This window comes from Fundulus heteroclitus, chromosome 22 (genome assembly GCF_011125445.2).
Source record: "Fundulus heteroclitus isolate FHET01 chromosome 22, MU-UCD_Fhet_4.1, whole genome shotgun sequence".
Lineage (NCBI taxonomy): Eukaryota > Metazoa > Chordata > Actinopteri > Cyprinodontiformes > Fundulidae > Fundulus > Fundulus heteroclitus.
The window spans coordinates 20,181,881-20,202,275 of NC_046382.1; the positions used below are offsets into that span (position 1 = coordinate 20,181,881).

General features: G+C 40.9%; 1 protein-coding gene across 1 annotated transcript in view; it reads right to left on the minus strand.

Moving 5' to 3' along the window:
- The window catches only part of hcrtr2 (hypocretin (orexin) receptor 2), a 55,466-nt gene extending 47,028 nt beyond the window's left edge, over nucleotides 1-8,438 (minus strand). The window contains exon 1 of the mRNA XM_036126862.1: nucleotides 8,039-8,438. Within this exon, the coding sequence (XP_035982755.1) occupies nucleotides 8,039-8,255 (217 nt within the window). The 5' untranslated portion in view covers nucleotides 8,256-8,438. The remainder of the gene's footprint in view (nucleotides 1-8,038) is intronic.
- Nucleotides 8,439-20,395: the final 11,957 nt, after the last annotated feature.

Here is a 20,395-nt window from a genome sequence, read left to right on the forward strand (position 1 = left end):
TGGATCCCGCGCTCCCGACGCAAGCGATACTACTTCTGGTCATTTAGCGTTTCTCTTTATTGAACAACCCCATGTTCCTAAATCAGAACAGACTCCGCCAACATCTTCACGGCTAGTAGACGCTCAGTGCTCCAGACTTGGCGGGAGTTTTTAGTGCAGCGATCCTCAGAAACTGGGCCTGTTTACAAAATGCAGAAACATTTACCAAGGAAGGTAAAAACTTATGTTGCAACTCTCACCTGGCGGGAGTGTGAGTTTACCTGCGTGTGAACGCAAGTGACTCTGAGCTGAAAGGAAAGGAGCAATGACTCTGCCTAGAAGAAACATTGAAGGCGGCTGCATACTTGGTTGTACTGGGCACTGCGAAGACTCTCCATGGTCATTTTAAACTTCATAGTTGAGCGCAATTATTGCCTATTTCTTGTGACAAATTCCAACATTCCACACAGCAGGCACCCACCGCACACCTGTCAGTCCATGGTGCAGAAAGGCTGCAGGAGCTTGCGAGTCGCAACTGGCTGTTGGAGACTTCTGCCCACAGAGCAGTTTATAGTGTGATATCGCCTATGCACTTGTAAAATTGAGCTCTTCTCATACCTCTCCATGGACTCCTTATTATGTGGGAGCCTAGAGATAGAAATAGCTCAGGATGTAATCTGGTGCTAGAAAGGGTAATTTTAATAAAATTAACCATGAACATGCACAGACATAATAATATACTGTATGCCCTGAACTTCTTTGGGGAGTGGGCAATTCTGCTGGTGTACCGTTTGAATGGTAGGGTAAACACTGACTCCTGGCGGAAAGGACTGAGGTTTATGAGCTGTCGATGTAGAGTAAAATGAAAAAAAAATGTGGTGCTATTTTTTATTGTTTATTTGTTTCATCTTTTCAAACAAATTCAGTCAGAATTTTTCAACTGATCTTATGGTTATAGCTAAGGTGAGCTCCCTTAAGGAAAAGAATCCTTTTGAAATGTGTTGTTTTAATCAGAAATTGAAAGAAATTATATTCCATTGATGTTTTCTAAACCATAAAAAGGCCAAACCAGTTGCTACCCGTCTGAATAAATTTGTTAAAAAATGATCACCACTGGTTTATCAATCAACAATGGCTGGGGGAGTCAATACCACTTGTTTGACTCTATCACAACTCTGCTTCCAAACCTCTTTGATCCAACAGTATTGTAGACCCAGTTAAAAGAATGACCTTCATCCTCAAAGCCAGAGAAAACTAAAATTCATGATAGTGACATTTGAACCTGGCTGACATTTGGTAACACAACATTCGCAGTGGATATCATCCTCTATTATATATACTTTTTTATACTACAGCATGGTATCCTACAACTAGAAATACATAAGAAATATAGTTAAGATTAAACTTTAACTTAATGTCTGCAGAGCTTACAGAATGTCAACTTCATGTCTGAGGCAGATAGCATTCTGAATTACTTTAGTTCAGAGAAGTTCTCGTGGGAGAATTAACAGCCAGTCAGACTGGCTCTTATTAGAGTGGATACCTGACATTTGAAGCGTTAACAACCACAGAGCCATATTGAAGGGTTAACTTGGCAGCTGGAATACCATTGGGGGAAATGTTACCTGAATGTAACGAGTAGTGCTGGAGAACCCGATAATGAGGCAAGCAGGCAGAACCAGACTGAACAGGAACTCACAGACAGAACTTGACCAGAAGCTGTAGACTGAATCTTGACTTGAAGCCACAGATGTGTCTCCAGCATAAGCAGAACGGACAACAGAATCCCACAGGAATCCTCTCAATAGGCGGTGCACACAACCACTAGCAGGTGAACTAGTGCAGGCAGAGCAAAGACTGGAGCCAGGGAAAACACAGCAACAAACAAAGGAAGCTGCTGGAGCAAACAAACACATGCAGGCAGGTTGTGTGATGAGACGTTCTGGCAGGGAGTGGCAGAGTGAAGCAGGTATAGATAGGGAGAGTGGCAGGTGGGCAGAATTGGCTTTAATTAGCGGCAGCAGGTGGGGCTGATCTGGTGCAGAGTGGTAACTAGGATGTGACTGAGCTGATTGGCTGGTGACTGAGGAGTGGACTGAACTGATTGGATGGTGGCTGATGGCAGAGAGGAATGTAACAATAAACAGTGTAGAAAAGTTAAAAAATAAACACAAAAACCCAAAGCCATGAAACTGAAAGCAAAATGTCTGGTTAGCACAGTAAGAAGCGACAAGAGGACTAATATGTTAAATTGAAATGTAGATGTCTATTTGTCTAAAAACTTTGACACAGAAAAAAATCTAACACACCATACCTCTCAACTACTGATTCTTGCCAAAACCCTCTAATATGTATTGCCTCATCTGCCTCTCTGTGAATGACCATTACCTGATTACTGACCTCACTTTTGGATACTGGGTAACGGCCTCTGGTGTCAGTTTCTCACGGACTGAGGAGGATCACTCAATTGAGCCTAACGCTCACCCCACGTGACTGGACAGTCTCTGTGCTCCCTATCTACTGACACCAACTGCAGCTCTGCTTGCTGTAAAGAACAGCAGGTTAGTGTAAGCTGTTTCCCCCGGCGTTTTATTAGACTACAGCGGTAGTGACGCAATGCTCCCTGCGCTTCACTTCACAACCTCCAACACACACCCCATCTTGCGCCACGGTAGCGTGCGCACCGCCACAGCGACACCTACCACCAGGACTGGTCCATTTTCTGGGGGAAATCCTTTATTTTTTCCCAAGCGCTATGCCTAACAAGTAATAACTTATTACTGATTCAAGAAGACTTATTTTTTATATTTTCCACTATTTGGTCCTGACTACAACTCAGAGCTTTTTGGAGATGCAGAGCACACCTCGGCGTTTAGACTATATGCATTTTTTCAACTGAAAACACCGCACCCCCACAGCCAAATGACATCTGACAGACCGGTGACCTGGCGGGCCAGTGGAAAATCCAGCTGGAGGCCAGCAAGATTCATCAAACATTAAGACAACTGGCAGATCTATCAAAAGTCCATTTCAGGGCCCACAGAGGCAAAGTCAGATCTGATCCAGTTAGTGAAGTTGGGGTAGTGGCTGTGTCTATCCTCCTTTAAATAAGGTGTTTGTACATTATATTTCTTTAACCTCAGTCTCATGCATGGTAACACGTTTTAGATTAATACACAGGCTTAAATCAACTAAAACCTTAACTATCATCAATCCCCGATGTTGTTATAATTTTAGCATTTTCTTCATGATATCAACTTTTGTTCCTAATTTTATGACCTTTCATTTTCTTTATCATAATCTAACCATGAACCTTTTGGAAACCACTTTTATAGCACATTCAAACACACCTTCATTTTTAAATACTGGTGAATACACCTTCTTTTGAAGGTTATGCGCCTTTGTATTTCCTGTGTGTGAAATCAGAATTCCCAGGCAAAACGCAGATCCCATCCTGAGCAAGGGTTGCATATGAATTAGCTTATTATTCTTTCCCCTAAATTAATAACCGTGTGGATTCACACATTTTCGTCCAATACTCTGGTAATCAGGCAATAGTCAATTGAACTTTAGTTTAGCTTGTATGGTACATAATACTGACGACAATATGAAGAGACGCAGCAAGGTTTTGCATATCGGAGAAAAAGGAAAATCTATATGTTTTGTTGCTGTTGTCTGTTGTGACAAAAGCTGAAGAAAAACTGCCGCACAGTTAAACTTATAGAGCTATAATTAACACATTGCATTGTTTTGAAGAATGAAAAAGTTCTGAGACTAAGCAGAGACATAGGTTTTTCTATGATTGACTTAAGTTTGCACCTTTGCTTGTGATGCTGTACGGTGATACGGCTGCTGTTGGGTACATAATTAAATCTTCCATATATGGTGTGATCATGATTTAACAAGTTGTTCCATATTTTCCCCATAAAATGTCTGTGCCATACGAGAACAATGTGTAACAAAGTCATACGGTAAGTTAACCCTGCTTGCTAAAAGCTTTTCTTAATTATATTCAACTACACTTTCTTCCAAATGTTGTGAGTGAATTTGAAGGCAATTATAAGGTATTGCTAACATTGTAAGAGAAGGTACAATGCCCTGTATCCATTAGGATAAAATAGTAAAATTATGTTCTGTCTTGAACATAGTCATCCTGACTACAGGTACAAGGGGAGGTGTGCTGATCAAATTTTCTGGCCTAGTTCACAGTTTTCTGAAAACTCCCTGTAGTAGTATTAAACTCTCTTTAATACTACTGGATTTCCTTTCTGTGCCCTCCACCATCAGTTTCTGTCTTGCTGCAGACACCACATTATTTTCTTATCAGAGGCAACAGAGGATGGACATGAGCATGTTTTTTTTGCACATTCAATAGGTGTGAGGATACCTTGGCATGTGGAGGCAGCAGGAATCAACAAAGAAAATCCAAAATCAGATTTTTCCACCGATAAGAGCCGATCAAACCGAGCACCTAAAGTTGATTTTGGATTCCTTTTTTTTCCTCATTCCCATAGATTTAGTAATGTGGCTTTTATTTGACAGTTTGAAAGGTACAATTTGCTGTTAAATTGCCAGCAGGTAAATACATAGAGTCTGCAAGAGCCATATGGGTGAAATTAGCAAAAGTACAATGTGACAGGTGAACGTGAAGCAGAGGCACTTGGGTGGTGGATGTCTTGATGCGCATGTGTGTGTGTGTGTGTGTGTGTGTGTGTGTCACAAGGTTTGAATGGCAGGCTTACTGGCACACTGGGTTTTGATTGACGGTCTGTGTCTCAGTCGGAGCTTTATTCTTGTGCAGTGTTGGACAGTCTTTGGATTTTTAAACAAAATAAATGTTTCACTGCTGATCCAGAAGTGGCCTGGAGTCTGTTTGGAGCGTGCATTTGACAGATACTTTAGCTCTCCACAATTCCACCACTAGGTTTGCCATATAATTACAGTACATTAGTCTCCTACAAACAAGCTCAGCCGAAGTTTACAGTAGATGCGTAAATGCCTATGTCCCGGGGAAAGCCCTACTCCTTCTGGGAGACCAGGTCATTCCAATTTTCATGTCAGAGGGGTCTGGTTGTGGTATTGTATTTAGCGGTGTGGTGAGCACTTATTATTCACCGTAGCTGCATACTAAAATCCTTGTGGGTAAAACCAGACTAGTTATGCATGATGCAGATGCGAGTTATGTTGTCGGGATCATAAATCATTGAAGTGTCTCCTGTATCTCTGTGGTGTCGGCTAACCCCTCCTCTCGCCCATTGACCGAGAAGTGGGTATAGAAAATGAATGGATGGTGTTTGCTAAAGGATAGTTATCTTCACTAGCTAATTCATTTGTTTGTCTAGAAGTAAGACAAAGTGGGTAAATTAAATACTACAGCGGACATTCATAAAACCAGCATTCATTTGATTATAAAGACTTACAACTAACCAATAACAAATTAGCCATGAAAAACATAATCTGTGTAAAACAGACATTGATTGCTCATAGTATTTATGTATACTAAGTAAACACTCCCTTATTAAAGGTGGACAGTTGCCACTTAATTTTGTGGAATAATGAAATAATTAGATTTGGGGGAGAAACATACCTAAACTATTCATACTCCAATACCACACCGTTTAAAAGCTTCTAAATGAGTAGCTTCTACCCTCCTCTTCCCTTCACACTATCTTTGCATAAAGAACATGAAGTTCTCTGTTATCCATTAACTCTGGTTCTGATCCAACCCAGTTTCGTACATTGTGTATGATACTTACAAGGTGTATGATATAAAAATGTATGTTTAATATGCTTCACACAGAGTGTCCCACCAATGGTCAAAGAACATACCATTTAGCATCTGGAAGTGAGTTTATGTTTGCCTGTAAAGACAGGGCATTTATCGCAACAAGAGATGAAGTGATCTCATTATCAGCTGATTGCTTAGAAAGTTTTGTCGTTCTTGCATCTATTCTGCAGCTTTGTTGGTTACGTGGAGTATGCATGCCGTCCCTGAAATGTGATGCTCTTACTGCAGAAATATTTAAGTTATGTGTGCCACAGTGTCAAATACTTTTCTAATAACAGAAGAATTTTAGATTTTTTTTCCTTACAGCACTCTAATAGTTAATTGCATACTTCCCCAGTGTTGATAGTGTCTTGATGAAACAAAAAGTGAGGCATCAAAAAGAACTCCCTTTCATCCAACAGAGCTACAGCTGCAGCTCTGCTAACACCAATGACTGGTAGTAGGTGTTTTTGCGACACTAGTAAAATTTTTAATAAACTTTAGATAATTTGCTAAAGTGTCTTTGAAATCTCTCCATTTAATTTATCGTTTTGAAACACAAGGTTGTCTGTGTTAGCATCCTGATTTTAGTCATACATTATTCTAATAGAAAAGGCATACTTTTTTTAAAACACTGCGGTTCTTCCTTAACATTTTTTCTTTAACCATATTTTTAGCAACCAGAGACAATCGTAATCACATCCTGTCAGCACTTACGCTATTGGCTACAGTGATGAAATATGCTGAAACACCTAGTGTTCTCTTTGACAAGTTCACAATCAAACACCTCTTTGTATTTGCCGTTACTGTGACATTCACAATGGTAAGTACACTGGATGTCCACATAGTTGAGTGAATAGTCCCTATGGTTGTGGTTCAATTACCCACTAAATATTCCAACTATCTCATTATGTCTAAAAAGGAAATCTATGGTATTATTAGTGAAATTAACTAATCAAAGATTGATTTGTGAAGGTCCTGCCAATTGATTATACTTGACATTTGAATGGTTGGTAAATATTACTGGCCCTGCAAAATTGCCATATCAAACTATACACACACTAATCACACCCATATATTAAGTGAGTTATTATATTCTAGAATAGCTGGACATGCAGCTGTAGAAGGAGCTGGAAAAATTGCAAAGATTGATCTCTAAAACTGCATGAAAAATCTGCTGGTGCAGAGAAGGAGCTGGTGAGAGGATGGGGTGGGGATTTAAATACTTCTGAAATGGCATTTGTCTTCTTTTTCATTTCACTATTCAGTGGCTTATAATATGGCATTAACAGCCATTAGTTGAATTATATGAAACATATCCATTTAATTTAGCTGTTGCATGCCAATTATTTAGGCTTTTTATCTCTGCATTCTTAGAGAACTGCAATAAAAAGAGATCACATAAAGCTCCATTCCAGATCATTTATGAAAACATAAGTGTTAAAAAAAAGCTTTAATGACATTAGTTAGGCTTTCTAAATAAAATGAAGGACATACAAATTAACAAAATAGCATTTGGAGTCAAAGTTTGAGCGAGGGTTAAAGGAGCCAACATAAAACTTATTTGCATGTACAGAGACAAGAAGAAAGGTGGGCATAATACTTCAAATACACATTTATCATGCTTAACGCTATGACCAGTGAATGACATTGATTTTCTGATACCCTGCCTATGACATAAAGACGTGCATTGGCTGAAAAATCAGGTTTCCCAAACTAGTCATAATGTTATGCCTTTTCGGTGTGTATGAACAAAATGCATTTGCCAGTGTTGCATGCTAAAATTGCCTGTTCTCACACACAAATTACGCCTGACGCTGAACTTTTCTCACATTCTGAAGAAAACAAGCCCACCAGCGGAGGAAATGAGGGCAGAGAGGTAGAAGATTGAGGTTAAATGATGGTATAATGTTGTCAAATTGAAGTTAAATTGATCCTCCAACCAGAACGAGAGCCCGTTTATATGTGGGAAATGAGTGCAGCTATGTGTAAACGGCCGTCTTTAAACACGCCGGTTCGTTTTATTTTGAGCCGCACTCTGCTGCTTTGCGCTCTGTGGCTCATAGACCCCATGCGTGCCTCTGCATCACCAAACGCGCAGAGCTGAGACTTTCTCTGATCAAAATAATCTGAAACTCCTTAAGATTTCATCAACATGGACTTAGAGCTTACTTCCCTTTGATTTCTAAGTCAATTTGTGTGTTTGAAGTGTTGTTTGAAAGTGAGCTTTAACGCTTTCCACAACATTCGTTACGCATGAATGGATGAAAGCAGCATGTAAATTCCACTTACCAAGTGAGTTTCCGATCAGTGAGACAATGAACACGATTATGTAAGCCACTATTAGAACCCACTCGTACTCCTTGGGGTGTAAATATTCAGTCCAGATGTATCTCAGAAGTTCGTCGTCCTCATCCATGGTGGAGTGAACGCGCGACCCCGTGCCGTTGCCCCCGTGGGCTGGAGAGTTGCAGTCGTCACAATACGAATTCTCCGTGGTTCCGGACATGCTTGGAGTTGATCTACACTGACAGACTGCGAATGGACCGTGCGTCTGCACTGATCGCAGGCTGTGGTGCCGACTGGCAACGAGGACGCGGCACTGTGCGATACATCGTTCTACCGAGCTCGTCAGAATGACGATGGTGCATCCCCCCTGTCTCCACTCACGACCGCTACAGGACCATACACCAGGCTGCAGACGGTGTAGAGCTTTAAAAGGTAATGGAAAACTGGTGCTTCTAAGCAGGCATACGTCAATATTTTAAATTTGCATTTTCTTATGTGAGAAATTCTATAAGCTTTGATAAATTTTATTTCCATTTCATTTTTCTTCTTTATCCTACAGATACATGTTTGAGTTTTATGTATGAAATAACACGATGTAACAATATACATTTTTTTTTATTTAACTCGATTCACAGAGTGGATCACAGTATACTAGTTTAGTTTATTGGTTTATTTAATTTATTATCGGAAAAGGAAAGTGAAAGAAACAATACAATATAATCAGAGATTTCACAGTAGGCCTACGCTCAGATCTGCAGAGATCCTGATCTTCAAGCCAAACACGTTGTTGTGCTCAGACCCTGGTGCAACAACAAATAAAAGCTTTTTCAGCAAACAGTTCTGACTGAAAGGGAGCTCTGTGACTAGCCCTATGGTGTTGAGAAAAAAAATTGCTCAATGAAATCTCAAAATATAACAACAAACAAACCAATAGATAAAATAAATAAATAAAAATAATCATGATTAATATTTTCTGGTTAATCAAGTGTCACTATGAAATGGTCAAAGTCAATTGTAAATGCCCCAGATGGGTTTGGGTTCTACATCTAAATGTTTCATGGACGTGAAACATAGACTGATCTACACATTTTATATAAAGTTAGATTTACAACTCATCTTGGGAGGCTATTGATAAAGAAAGTGGTTGCTATAACAACGTGATTGGGAGAGGGGTCTTGCCTCTAGGTTTGGTTGCCTGATTGCACATTTTGTCAGGAGCCTATATGTGCGACATTTTTCTCTGCTCCAGTGCAGTTATGCACTAATGGCATTTTTTTAATAAGTGTGTAATACTTTTGTGTTTTTTATTTGTTTGTTTTTTATTTTTTTACTTTTTTTGCTTCGAAGGTTTTGCTTTGTGTTTGGGCCGAAAATTCATATTAGGGGTGATAACCGCGGCAGCTAATGAGCGCAAGGATCCGAACAAAGCAGCGTTACCATTCAGCCTACAACCCAAGCTTCTTTAATTTGGCTGAGTTACTGCTCGATTCTGCTCGTTGTGCTCCCGAGCTGCTGTAGCTAACACTCCTAGCATGAACGTGGGATGTTCACTCCAGTGCTTACATTTCCAAAATAATTTAATGACGCTTCTTCCTGCTCGCTCTCGTTTGCTCCGTTGTCACCTCTTATATTTGTTCGGAAATAAGTCCAAATATCCATGCTGCACTAGCGACTGTGACCACAGCCATCTCTGTCCATAGTTGGTTAGCGTGTTGCCTTCACTCGCTGGTTTGATTGTTTGAATTGTATTATTGACAAATAGTCATAGGAATAACAAAATTAGCCACAATCAGGTAAAAAAAAAAAACAACAACAAATAACAGCTTCCAGTCCTGGGCGGGCACGGCCCCCCCAATGCCCGCCCATGCTGCCGGGGCTGGATGTGCTTAAAGGGTTTATTGTAAAAGCTGTGTTTATGACAGGCTGGTGACAGACTGAAAAGGTGGATGACAGCTGTACAAGTGCAGGTGGTTAAACTGACTGGTGGCAGGAGGCAGAGAACAGAACAGGCAGAACAGTTCAAGGGGCAAGGCAGGAATCAAAACCCAAAACAGCCCAGGGTGGTTTCCAGGGCCCCATTTGAGAAAGCTGGGTTAAGGGATATCCAGAGTATTTTCTGGGGTAAATTCCTGCATACTCTGGCTTTTCCATTTCAGAAAGCTCGGAAGCCTTTAACCTGAGTCAAATTATGACAACAAATTACTCTGTGAAACAACCCTGCTACTGAGCAGAGTTGTTCGGCCAAACCCTGAGTTTTTCCTACTTTTTAGCAGAGATCTGCACAAGGAAATGTCTGAAAAGGCGTGTGTTTTTCTGGAGGAGCCTGCATGCTGGAGCACAAATACTCCAAAGGAATCTCTGTTGGAAGAAGCTGATGAGACCATGATTAAATGTTTTTTTTTTTTCATTTCTAGATTAATATATTTTCAAGAGTTACTGTTTTTCGCCACTGTCAATAATTTATCTTAATATTCTCAGCCTGCACATCGCTTTACTAACACAACGAGGGGACTCTCTCAGTTCTGAACAATTTATTTGTGCTGCTCTTCCTTTTTATGCAAACGGCAGCTTTTTAATAACGTAGGTGACACTAAAAATCTTTCTGAGACAAACATATGCCTCGCTGACAGAAATGTTACTGTTGCACTCAGTTACAGTCAAAGTTGAAGGTGCTTCAATGTCAGAGACCCACACGATTAATAAAAGAACTAAACAGAATAAAAGCAATCCTTTATTCTGTTAAAATGTTGTGACTTATGCCACCTTTACTTAAAATATATGCATAGCCTATATGATTAACATAAAGTGAGTTTGGAACAAATAATATACCTACAAGAAAATCTGCGTCAACAAGGATGAGTGAAGCCAAATTCTTGCAAATAAGATCAATTAACATAGTTATTTCAATAACCCACAAGCATTAATTGCATATGTTATAGCAAATTAATGCTTTAGTTGTCCGTCCGTCCGTCCGTCCGTCCATCCGTCTTCTTCCGCTTATCCGGGTCGGGTCGCGGGGGCAGCAGCTTCAGTAGGGAGGCCCAGACGTCCCTCTCCCCGGCCACTTGGGCCAGCTCCTCAGGAGGAATCCCAAGGCGTTCCCAGGCCAGCCGGGAGACATAGTCCCTCCAGCGTGTCCCTCATAGATGAGGGTAGGAACGTAGATCGACCGGTGAATCGAGAGCTTCGCCTTTTGGCTCAGCTCTCTCTTCACCACAACGGATCGGTACAGCGCCCGCTTCACAGCAGACGCTGCACCAATCCGCCTGTCGATCTCCCGCTCCATCCTCCCCTCATTCGTGAAAAAGACCCCAAGATACTTGAACTCCTCCACTAGGGGCAGCACATTCTCCCCAACCCGGAGAAGGCACTCTACCCTTTATCGGTTCAAGACCATGGTCTCGGATTTGGAGGCACTGATTTTCATCCCGACCGCTTCACACTCGGCTGTGAACCGCTCCAGTGAGAGCTGTAGATCACGCCCTGATGAAGCCAATAGGACCACGTCATCCGCGAATAGCAGAGACGCAATCCTAAGGCCACCAAAACGGATCCCCTCAACACCTTGGCTGCGCCTAGAAATTTTGTCCATAAAAGTTATGAACAGAATCGGTGACAAAGGGCAACCTTGGCAGAGTCCAACTCTCACCGGAAACGAGTCCGACTTACAGCCGGCAATGCGGACCAGACTCTGACACCGGTCGTACAGAGACCTGACAGCCCTTATTAAAGGGTCCGGTACTCCATACTCCCGGAGTACCCCCCACAGGATCCCTCGGGGGACACGGTCGAATGCCTTCTCCAGATCCACAAAACACATGTAGACTGGTTGGGCAAACTCCCATGCCCCCTCAAGAATCCTGCTGAGGGTATAGAGCTGGTCCAGTGTTCCACGGCCAGGACGAAAACCACACTGCTCTTCCTGAATCCGAGATTCGACTATCCGACGGACCCTCCTTTCCAGAACCCCTGAATAGACCTTACCAGGGAGGCTTAAGAGTGTGATTCCTCTGTAGTTGGAACACACCCTCCGGTCCCCCTTTTTAAATAGGGGGACCACCACCCCAGTCTGCCAATCCAGAGGAACTGCCCCCGATGTCCACGCAATGTTGCAGAGCCGCGTTAACCAACACAGCCCCACAACATCCAGAGCCTTAAGGTACTCAGGGCGAATCTCATCCACCCCCGGGGCCTTGCCACCGAGGAGCTTTTTAACAACCTCGGCAACCTCAGCACCAGAGATGGGAGATCTCTGGTCCCATCTCTGGATGCTTTAGTTGGTTAGGTTAAACATAAGAATAACTTACCCGATTAAACTGTATTTTCATACTTCATCTTGATTTGCTGCCACATACCTTTTATGGCTGTCGGGTTACAGCGAGAATACAGCTTTAATTCTGTCAAATAAATAACACTCATATCACACATGCAATGACTTTTTCAGCATTTCTCTGCCACTAATTAGCTTTTTTCTGCAGAAACAGCATTGTTTCTTTTTTGTTAGTTATGGCTTAATATTCTCCATATGCCTTCATTAAAGATTTATAATTCCACTTGTGGGAAATGGGCACTTTGAGGCCAATGAGATATCCAGAGAGGGCAAAGCAAAAGTGAGAATTGAAACAACAAAGCAGGGTCAGAAACAGGTGATGCACCACTAACGCTGGATAGCAACTCACACATGGCAAGATGATGATTTGCCGCTGACTGGCTGTGAGAGGGAGGTATTTGTAGAGAGAGTCCCAGGTGGAAAGACTAACAGGAAATTAACAGTGGCAGGTGAAGCTGATCACGCCATCAGCTGAGTGGCGCAAAGCAGGAGGAGGAAAAACTCCTAAGAGTGAAGACTGCACATCCCTAAACTTTTCAATTGGAGAAGAGTTGAGAAGTACAAGGGAAGAAGACTAATGACCGCTTTGTAAATGCATAGTTACATGCCAGTGTCTCTCTCTTCTTAAGGCCAATGAGGACCAACCAGCATGTTTATATAACAAACATTGATGAGTTAGTGATCTTGAGTTTGTGATGAACCTTAGCGCTCCTTGATACACATCATTCAGGGAACAAAGACAACTCTGAGACGAGGCATTCATGTACAAGGGATCTCTATGATCTAAAACTGACATTGAAGATAGCAGCAAGCAGCCGTTTTTCTTTTTTTTTTTCAAATGAAATGAAAGACGGGATTTTATCCTAAAAGAAAAACCTAACTTCAGCTTCAACCTTTTTACTAGCTGCTGAATATGCAGAGTAAAGGAAAGAGACTCATTGATTAAAAAAAACAAGATGTCCATAGCATGACACAAACAATGTGAGAACCCCGCAAAGTGACGATTGGGGGCAGGTTCTGTGATTCCGCCTTGGTTGTTGAGAGAAGCATGACTCTGGTTTTATCTGCGTTCAGCAGATTTTTTAAATCAGAAGAGTTTTTTCAGAACTATGTTAAAAGCCAATTGTAACTGGGTAAGTGCCTGGATTATGATGGGGGCTATACAGTACATCACATTATCATCAGCATACAAATTAAAGTTTACCTTGGGCACATTTTAGTGGATATTATTAATAAAACTAATAAAAAAGAAGTGGCCCTAACTCTGAACCATTCCTTTTGCAGCAATGGGGGAATCCAGCTTCAGGAAAGTAAAAACCTTGCCTAGTTTTTTTTCACCCTGTCCACTTAACCAGGCAATATTAATTGCTGTCTATGCTGTGGAGCAAAATGCAAATCTCTGGACCTACATTTTACTTTTTGAACCCTAATTCTCTACCTCTGTCCTTTTGTAACATGGAGGTAGTCAGAAAAATAACCCTCTGCTTGTACAGACTGTTCTGTCTGCCAAATTTTACATCACAGTTTAACTTAATTGAACTAAATATGTATCTTTTACACTGAAATATGTAGAATCTCTTTTGAAAAGGGCAAATTCTGGAGAAAATTAACAAACCTCTCACTTCAAAGCACTTTATCAATTTAGGCCTGACACAAGCCTGAAACTATAATGCAAAAGACAGAGAACCTGAAAATTCAGCCGAACAAAGAGTCTTTCAAAAGGTTTATTAAAGTAAACTCTCTGGTGGGAAACAGGAAACTGTGAGGGAGACACATAGGTTAGTGGCTGCTGAGGAGTGGGTGAATAATGAAAAGCTTAAAAATAAAAGCTACTAAACCTCTCAGGATCCAGATGGAAGTAATGGATTTGATCTGAGGTTCCTTGAGCTTTATTGGGATCCAGAAAGTGACAGTCAAGAGACTGATGGTGTCACACCAGGCTGTGTCTTGGAAACAGCAGGCAGCTTAAACTTCAGCGCTTGAGAAAATAGCTGAGCCTGTTCCGTTAGACAGTCCAGGGTTATACACGTAAAGGCAAAATCTGATAGAAAATCCCAAGGGCTATGATGTGTGAGCTGTGGGGCATACAGTATACTTGGCCTTGATCCAGAAATCAAAAGTCAATGAGGTGTTAGACAAAGGCAAGGCAGAAGACAAGAACTTGATCATAAACAAGCAAGGCAGCAAAGAACATCAGACATCTACTCACACATTGGCTTTTAAATAATCTGGCACCAACAAACTGAAAAGTTTCAGTATAAAGACAGGAGAGCAAGGGAATGTAAATGAGCTGATTACACTGCAGCAGAAGGAGGGTCAGAGATCTGCGCAGTCAGATGGGGCAGAATCATAACAGAAACATTAAAATGTGAAACAAATAAATTGCTAATAAAATGATGAACCAGTGACCTATTTTTTATATATTTTGTGTGTGAAACATATATTTTAAGAATAAGAAAAACTGAAAAGAAACCATCCATCCATCCATTTTCTGATCCGCTTAATCCCTCATGGGGTCGCGGGGGTTGCTGGTGCCTATCTCCAGCGTTCACTGGGCGACAGGCGGGATACACCCTGGACAGGTCGCCAGTCTGTCGCAGGGAAAGAAAACAACAAAACTAAATATAATCAAGAATTCAATGGTCACATTTTGTCATTGAATGGATCATGTCATCTAGACAGCAGATCACAGAGTCAACAAGTCCTTGAAGAAATGTATACTGACAGATGCACCTAAATTGTAAAGTGTTAGTTTACAGTTTGTTTGCTCATTTGCTCAAAGCATAAAAACTAAGATATTTAGACAATTTAAGCTTAAGGGGGCAGGTGGACTGCTGACTCTCCAACTGGTTATGACATTTTGTGGAGTTGCAAATACAAATCTCGATTTCTGCTGTTTCTTTGCCAATTCCAGATTACCCATGTTGCTTGTAGTGAGCAATCCAGTGATTCCTCTAGTCCAGCTGACAATGGTGTGCTTAATGTTACTTCCCCTGTTTGTTTTCAACCAAGTATGGCATTTCTGGTTGCTCTGTTGTTTATCTACAATGTTTGGTAACATTTTCACCTTAAAAGTACCAATAACGGTTGCCACTGATTATCAACTCAGATTTAGCCCTGCCCCTGATACAGGATTATCTGTAACCTCAGCAAAGAATGTGACACCTGTGACATCATCTATCAATGCTGCGATATCTTTCAGGATCCCTCAGGAACCTGAAACATTTAATCAGTTAATGATGCTCCATAAAACACGGAAATTTGATGTGGCGCCAATAAATGTTTGGGAGTTACTGCATTCAGCACCAAAAGTGGTGTTTTTTATTTTTTTTTATTTTTACCTTCAAGGCATTTTCTGTATGTTAACAATTTGGGAGCTGTTAAATAACATTATTGTTTACCAAGCATTTCTGCTTTTTTCACTTTCAGGTTGGCACTACAGACAAACAACGAGCCCAGATCTGCTGAGGCAGAGGGATCTGCTGAGGCAGTTACATCCCCAAAGTATCTGTCTGATGTTTGTATGTTGGATGCAAAGTGAAACTGGAGTCAAATTCAATGCAGGTGTGACAATAAAACTGACCAAATCAGGCCACTATGCTTCGACACAGTGTTGTATGGAAATAGATAAAGTCCAGGTGCATTAAAAGTAATTGTTAGACTGTTAAAAACTGTCTTGATATTTTTTTTATCTCTAAGACATCACATGCTACTGCAGTCTCATTAATACATCTTGAATACTACTCTCACACTTTTTTTTACTGATTTTATTATGAAATAAAATCTGACCACAATTACTGTCACTTTTATTCCATTGCAAATTTGATTAAATGCTCATAAAAAGTCTGTTTAAATTTAAGACTATTTCTATCATGTTTCAAAGTATGTTTCTGTTATACATGCAGAATCATACACAGAATATAAGAAGTTTTTTTTACAATGATCTTAAATGATAATATGCTTTCCAAAGTCTTGGTTCAGCTGCGTTTTTTTCAGGGTAGGAGGAAAGGAAATGTCTCAGTGGATTTTTTAGCTCTAGAAGTCTCCTGTTGAGAGTACAGCTGTTTAGAACAGAGATCCAAACGACAAGTGAGCTGAATGCTGGACAGTGGGCAGGCAGATGAAGGCTGAAGACGGCAGGGCCACAGGGGACAACCGTGGCATGAGCGAGGTTCCAATGAGGATCTGTCATTAAGAGGTTTAATGGAAGAATCCTGAGTTGTGTGGAAACCAGCTGTGCCTTCAGCCTGAAGTTACAGAGAGCACAGGGGTGGCTGAGCAGAGGTAAGCCATGATGGAAATGACTTTCCTCAGAGATCATCTAAAAATACAAAGTTGTAACAAAGACCACAGAGTGCTCAACTCTACCAAATAGGCTTGTCATCAGGCAAAGTTTAGCTGTTCAGCAACTCCTTAAATCCCCAGCAGTTAAATACAGAAATTACAGACAGGTGTGTCATCTGCTGCAGACCACCCACGCCTCCCATCAGCAAGCCATTGTTTAGAAGGAAAGCTCACACATGCACAAATACATACCCACACATAAGGATCTGGAGAATTCATCTGCAGCATTTTTAATACTGTAAATATTTTTAACTAAAAACAAAGTAAATTTTCCAACAATATTTGTTGTAATTTAGAAAGCCCTGTTTTTTATTTTTTTTTTTTACTCCTTTAGTTCTAACAATGTACAGAAAGCCACAGGGTGAATTTAGATAAACATACCTCATACTCAGTGTGGTAAGTGTTCCTGTTCTCAATAACAAAATGGTGTCTGCTTCCAAACTATGGGATGATGGAGAGACTCTTGTTAAAAAAAGAAGCATTCTGCCCAAGAATCCTCAACTCTACATTTAAGAAATGAAGTTCAAATGAAAGTTGGAAGACCCCCCTGTGCACCTGTATCCACAATCTTGTCAAGTGTCCATGCACCAGCCAATCTGCATCAAGTCGTCATTCTCCCATCTAACAAGCGTGCTTATAAGACACTCCACCCATTGAGTCTCCTGCTCGTCAGCTGCGCTTTGACCCTCCTCCACCCCATCTCTCTTACAGCCTCCACCACCAGTGTCCGAACCCCGGGGGAAGGCTTCACTAATCCTAATCCTGAATGAACATCCAAGCTCATTGGCATTAACAGCCTTCCCAAATGCAGTTCTGGAAATATTGCTGGCAGAATATAATAAGAAAACATGGACAAAAATGATTTTATGGGACTCTTCATAAATAAAATTTATTCTGTTAAAAATAAAATCATTTGCATCCTCCAAACATTATTTCTTCATCCTTAATAAGAAATAATGGGGGAAGGTGTGGCCGAGTGGTTAGAGCAGCACGCTTACACTCAGAGAAGGATACAGTACCCGGTTAGATCCCCAGAAAATGGATGGATGGATGGATGGATGGATGGATTATTCGCTCTTTTATCACTCCATTTATTAAGCGCAAACAACTATCAACACAATAAACGTGCTGTAGACAAAGTGGATCTGAGGATGCAAACTATACCCATGCTTTTTGGACCTGTCTAAAAATGAAAGCGTTTTGGAATTCTGTTTACTTCTCCCAAAAGAAAATATGAATATACTTTATTCCCATGAGATGTGCATATTTATATTATGTATTTCTGGGCAATATCTCAACATCGGTCAGACTAGAAGACTGGTACTTACTTAAAGTACTTCTGACAGCAGCAAGCAATGCTCCAACTTGGAAATGGCTCAAACCCAAACCACCCACTCATAATCAATAGACTGATATTATACAAGAAACCTTTGTAAAGGAAAGATGACTTTCACCCTAAAACTAAAAAAAACAAATGGATTACCTACAAAAATTACATCTGAACACTGAAGAGATATATTGCAGCTTAAGTATCTGTCATAATATCTGCTACCTCCATTTTGGTTTGGTATTTGGTTTGACTCAGAATGCTTTTTTTCACTTAATGTTTTATCAGGGTTAAAGAAATAAAAAAATAAATAAAAATAAACAGTAATCCAAAAGGAACAAAGAATTGAGATCGAACCAGTTATACTAACATGTTTTCTTCAATCTCATCTTTGGCTTTTTGATCCAATGTATGGATTTATATTTCTAATTATATTATTGTCATGGTTTTAAGATGTTTAACCCACATGCAGAACTCATACCGGAAGGCAAGAGCAGTTTCAGATATTTATTTAACTAACTGCAAAGCACAAAACATACGAAGTTCAGGCTCGGCTGAGCAATCGAGGAAGTCAGTGCAAGACGGGGCCCGACCGATCTGCAGGTGAGAAGCAAAGAGAGTTAGACACATCTACGGTAACCAGAGAACGAGAGAGAGAGAGAGAAAGAGAGAGAGAGAACGTGAACGAAACCTACCGCTGGATGATGGAACTGGGCTGGGGGGAGTGGAGTGGAGAGACGGACTTAGTGGGTGACTTCCTGAGATGTTAGAAGGTGACTGAGTGACTGGTGGGCAGGTTGATGAAGTCTGTGAGGAGGGGCCCGAGTAGCAGCGGCGAAGGTGGAATCCGGAGACAGCTAATGGAACCAGAGGGATCTGACAAGGTCTCTAGCCCGGCTTGGTACCACCAAGTGAGCACGAGGGTTTGTTTGGAGCAGGATCCGGGACAGTCAGAACCAGGGGTCTTTAACTTGAGACGTCTAAGCACGAGGGAGTGCTGGAGAGGTTTTCCAAAACGAGAAGCGACCTGGGAGACACAGGAGACAAGGGTTAGCGCTATAGAAAGGTAAGCTGTCATCGACAGAGGACTCTAAGCATACCCAACAAGGTTAACACTCTGGCGTCCATCAGCTGTCAGAGCGCTGCTTATATAGCGGGGCCGCACGCTGCTGAACGAGCAGCAGGTGTGTACCACGCCCACCTGTCAACTCCGGAGAGGGAAGAGAGTGGAAAAAAGGCAGAGCCGGCAGGAAACTGCACGGCACTGCCAGCAGAGTCCTGACAATTATTTATGTATATTGCATATTCAAGTTGAAGAATGATACACATTGAGTGTTGTTTATCAATTTCTGGAATAAGGTTGTTACATACAAAAATGTGGAAAGAGTATTGTGCTCTGAATACGTTGAGATGCACCTCATGTTGAACAGCTGTTGCCCAGGTTATCTACATTTCTGTGGTGTGGTTTTTCTCTCTTTGATGTAATATAAAGCTCTTTGTCTCCTCCGTAATAATTTATGAACAATGAAAGATGAATTTTATGAAACAGAAATTCACTCCGAAATTCAAAGCTGTCGAACAGCTTCCAGCAGACAGCTTTTCCAGCTTCAAAGTCCAATTCATGGAAATAAAATATGATTTTCTGATGTTGTGTGCAGAGATGTACCAGCTGGCAAAATTTAATAATAACTTCCTTCAGGACTTTACAGACTTTCTGTCAGGGATTGGTTTAGATTATGATTGCATTTTTGTTAAATATTTTTAGTGTTGTAGGTTCCTGGATTTTTTATTTTGTTAACACCTCTCATTCTTTATTTTGTGTTCCAGCTGCTTTTTAACATGCTTTGGTCCAATCTCTTCCTAAAAGAAGCAATTTGGCTATTATGTTTTAGATATCTGCTAATAATTATATATTTTTTAGAATGTCTTAAACTTTAGGTTGATTTCCAAATTGCCCTTTCATTCAAAACCTTTAGAAAAGGTGTTTTGTTTTTATTCAGCTGCTTCATGGTATTTATGAAACAGGCAGCATCCGAAAGGGTCTAATCGGTAAGGACTCTTCAGCCAAAGCATACATGTGTCAGTGTTTGCCATGCTACGTGCTGTCTGAATGGTGCAATCAGTAAGGAATGAGATAAGAAAAGCAGCCTGTATGCTTCCTATCGTAACTCCTTTAGCATAGGGAGTTCGCGATGTCCCTTACCAGCTATAAGAAATCCCACAATTCTTTGCAGGATATGACTATTAAGCACACCGGACCTAATGAAAATGAACGGAAATGTCCGGAGAGAAGAGAGCGTGTTTTTGTAGTTCAATTTCGGAAGGCTGTAGGCTCAGATTTGACCAGAATCATCCAAGT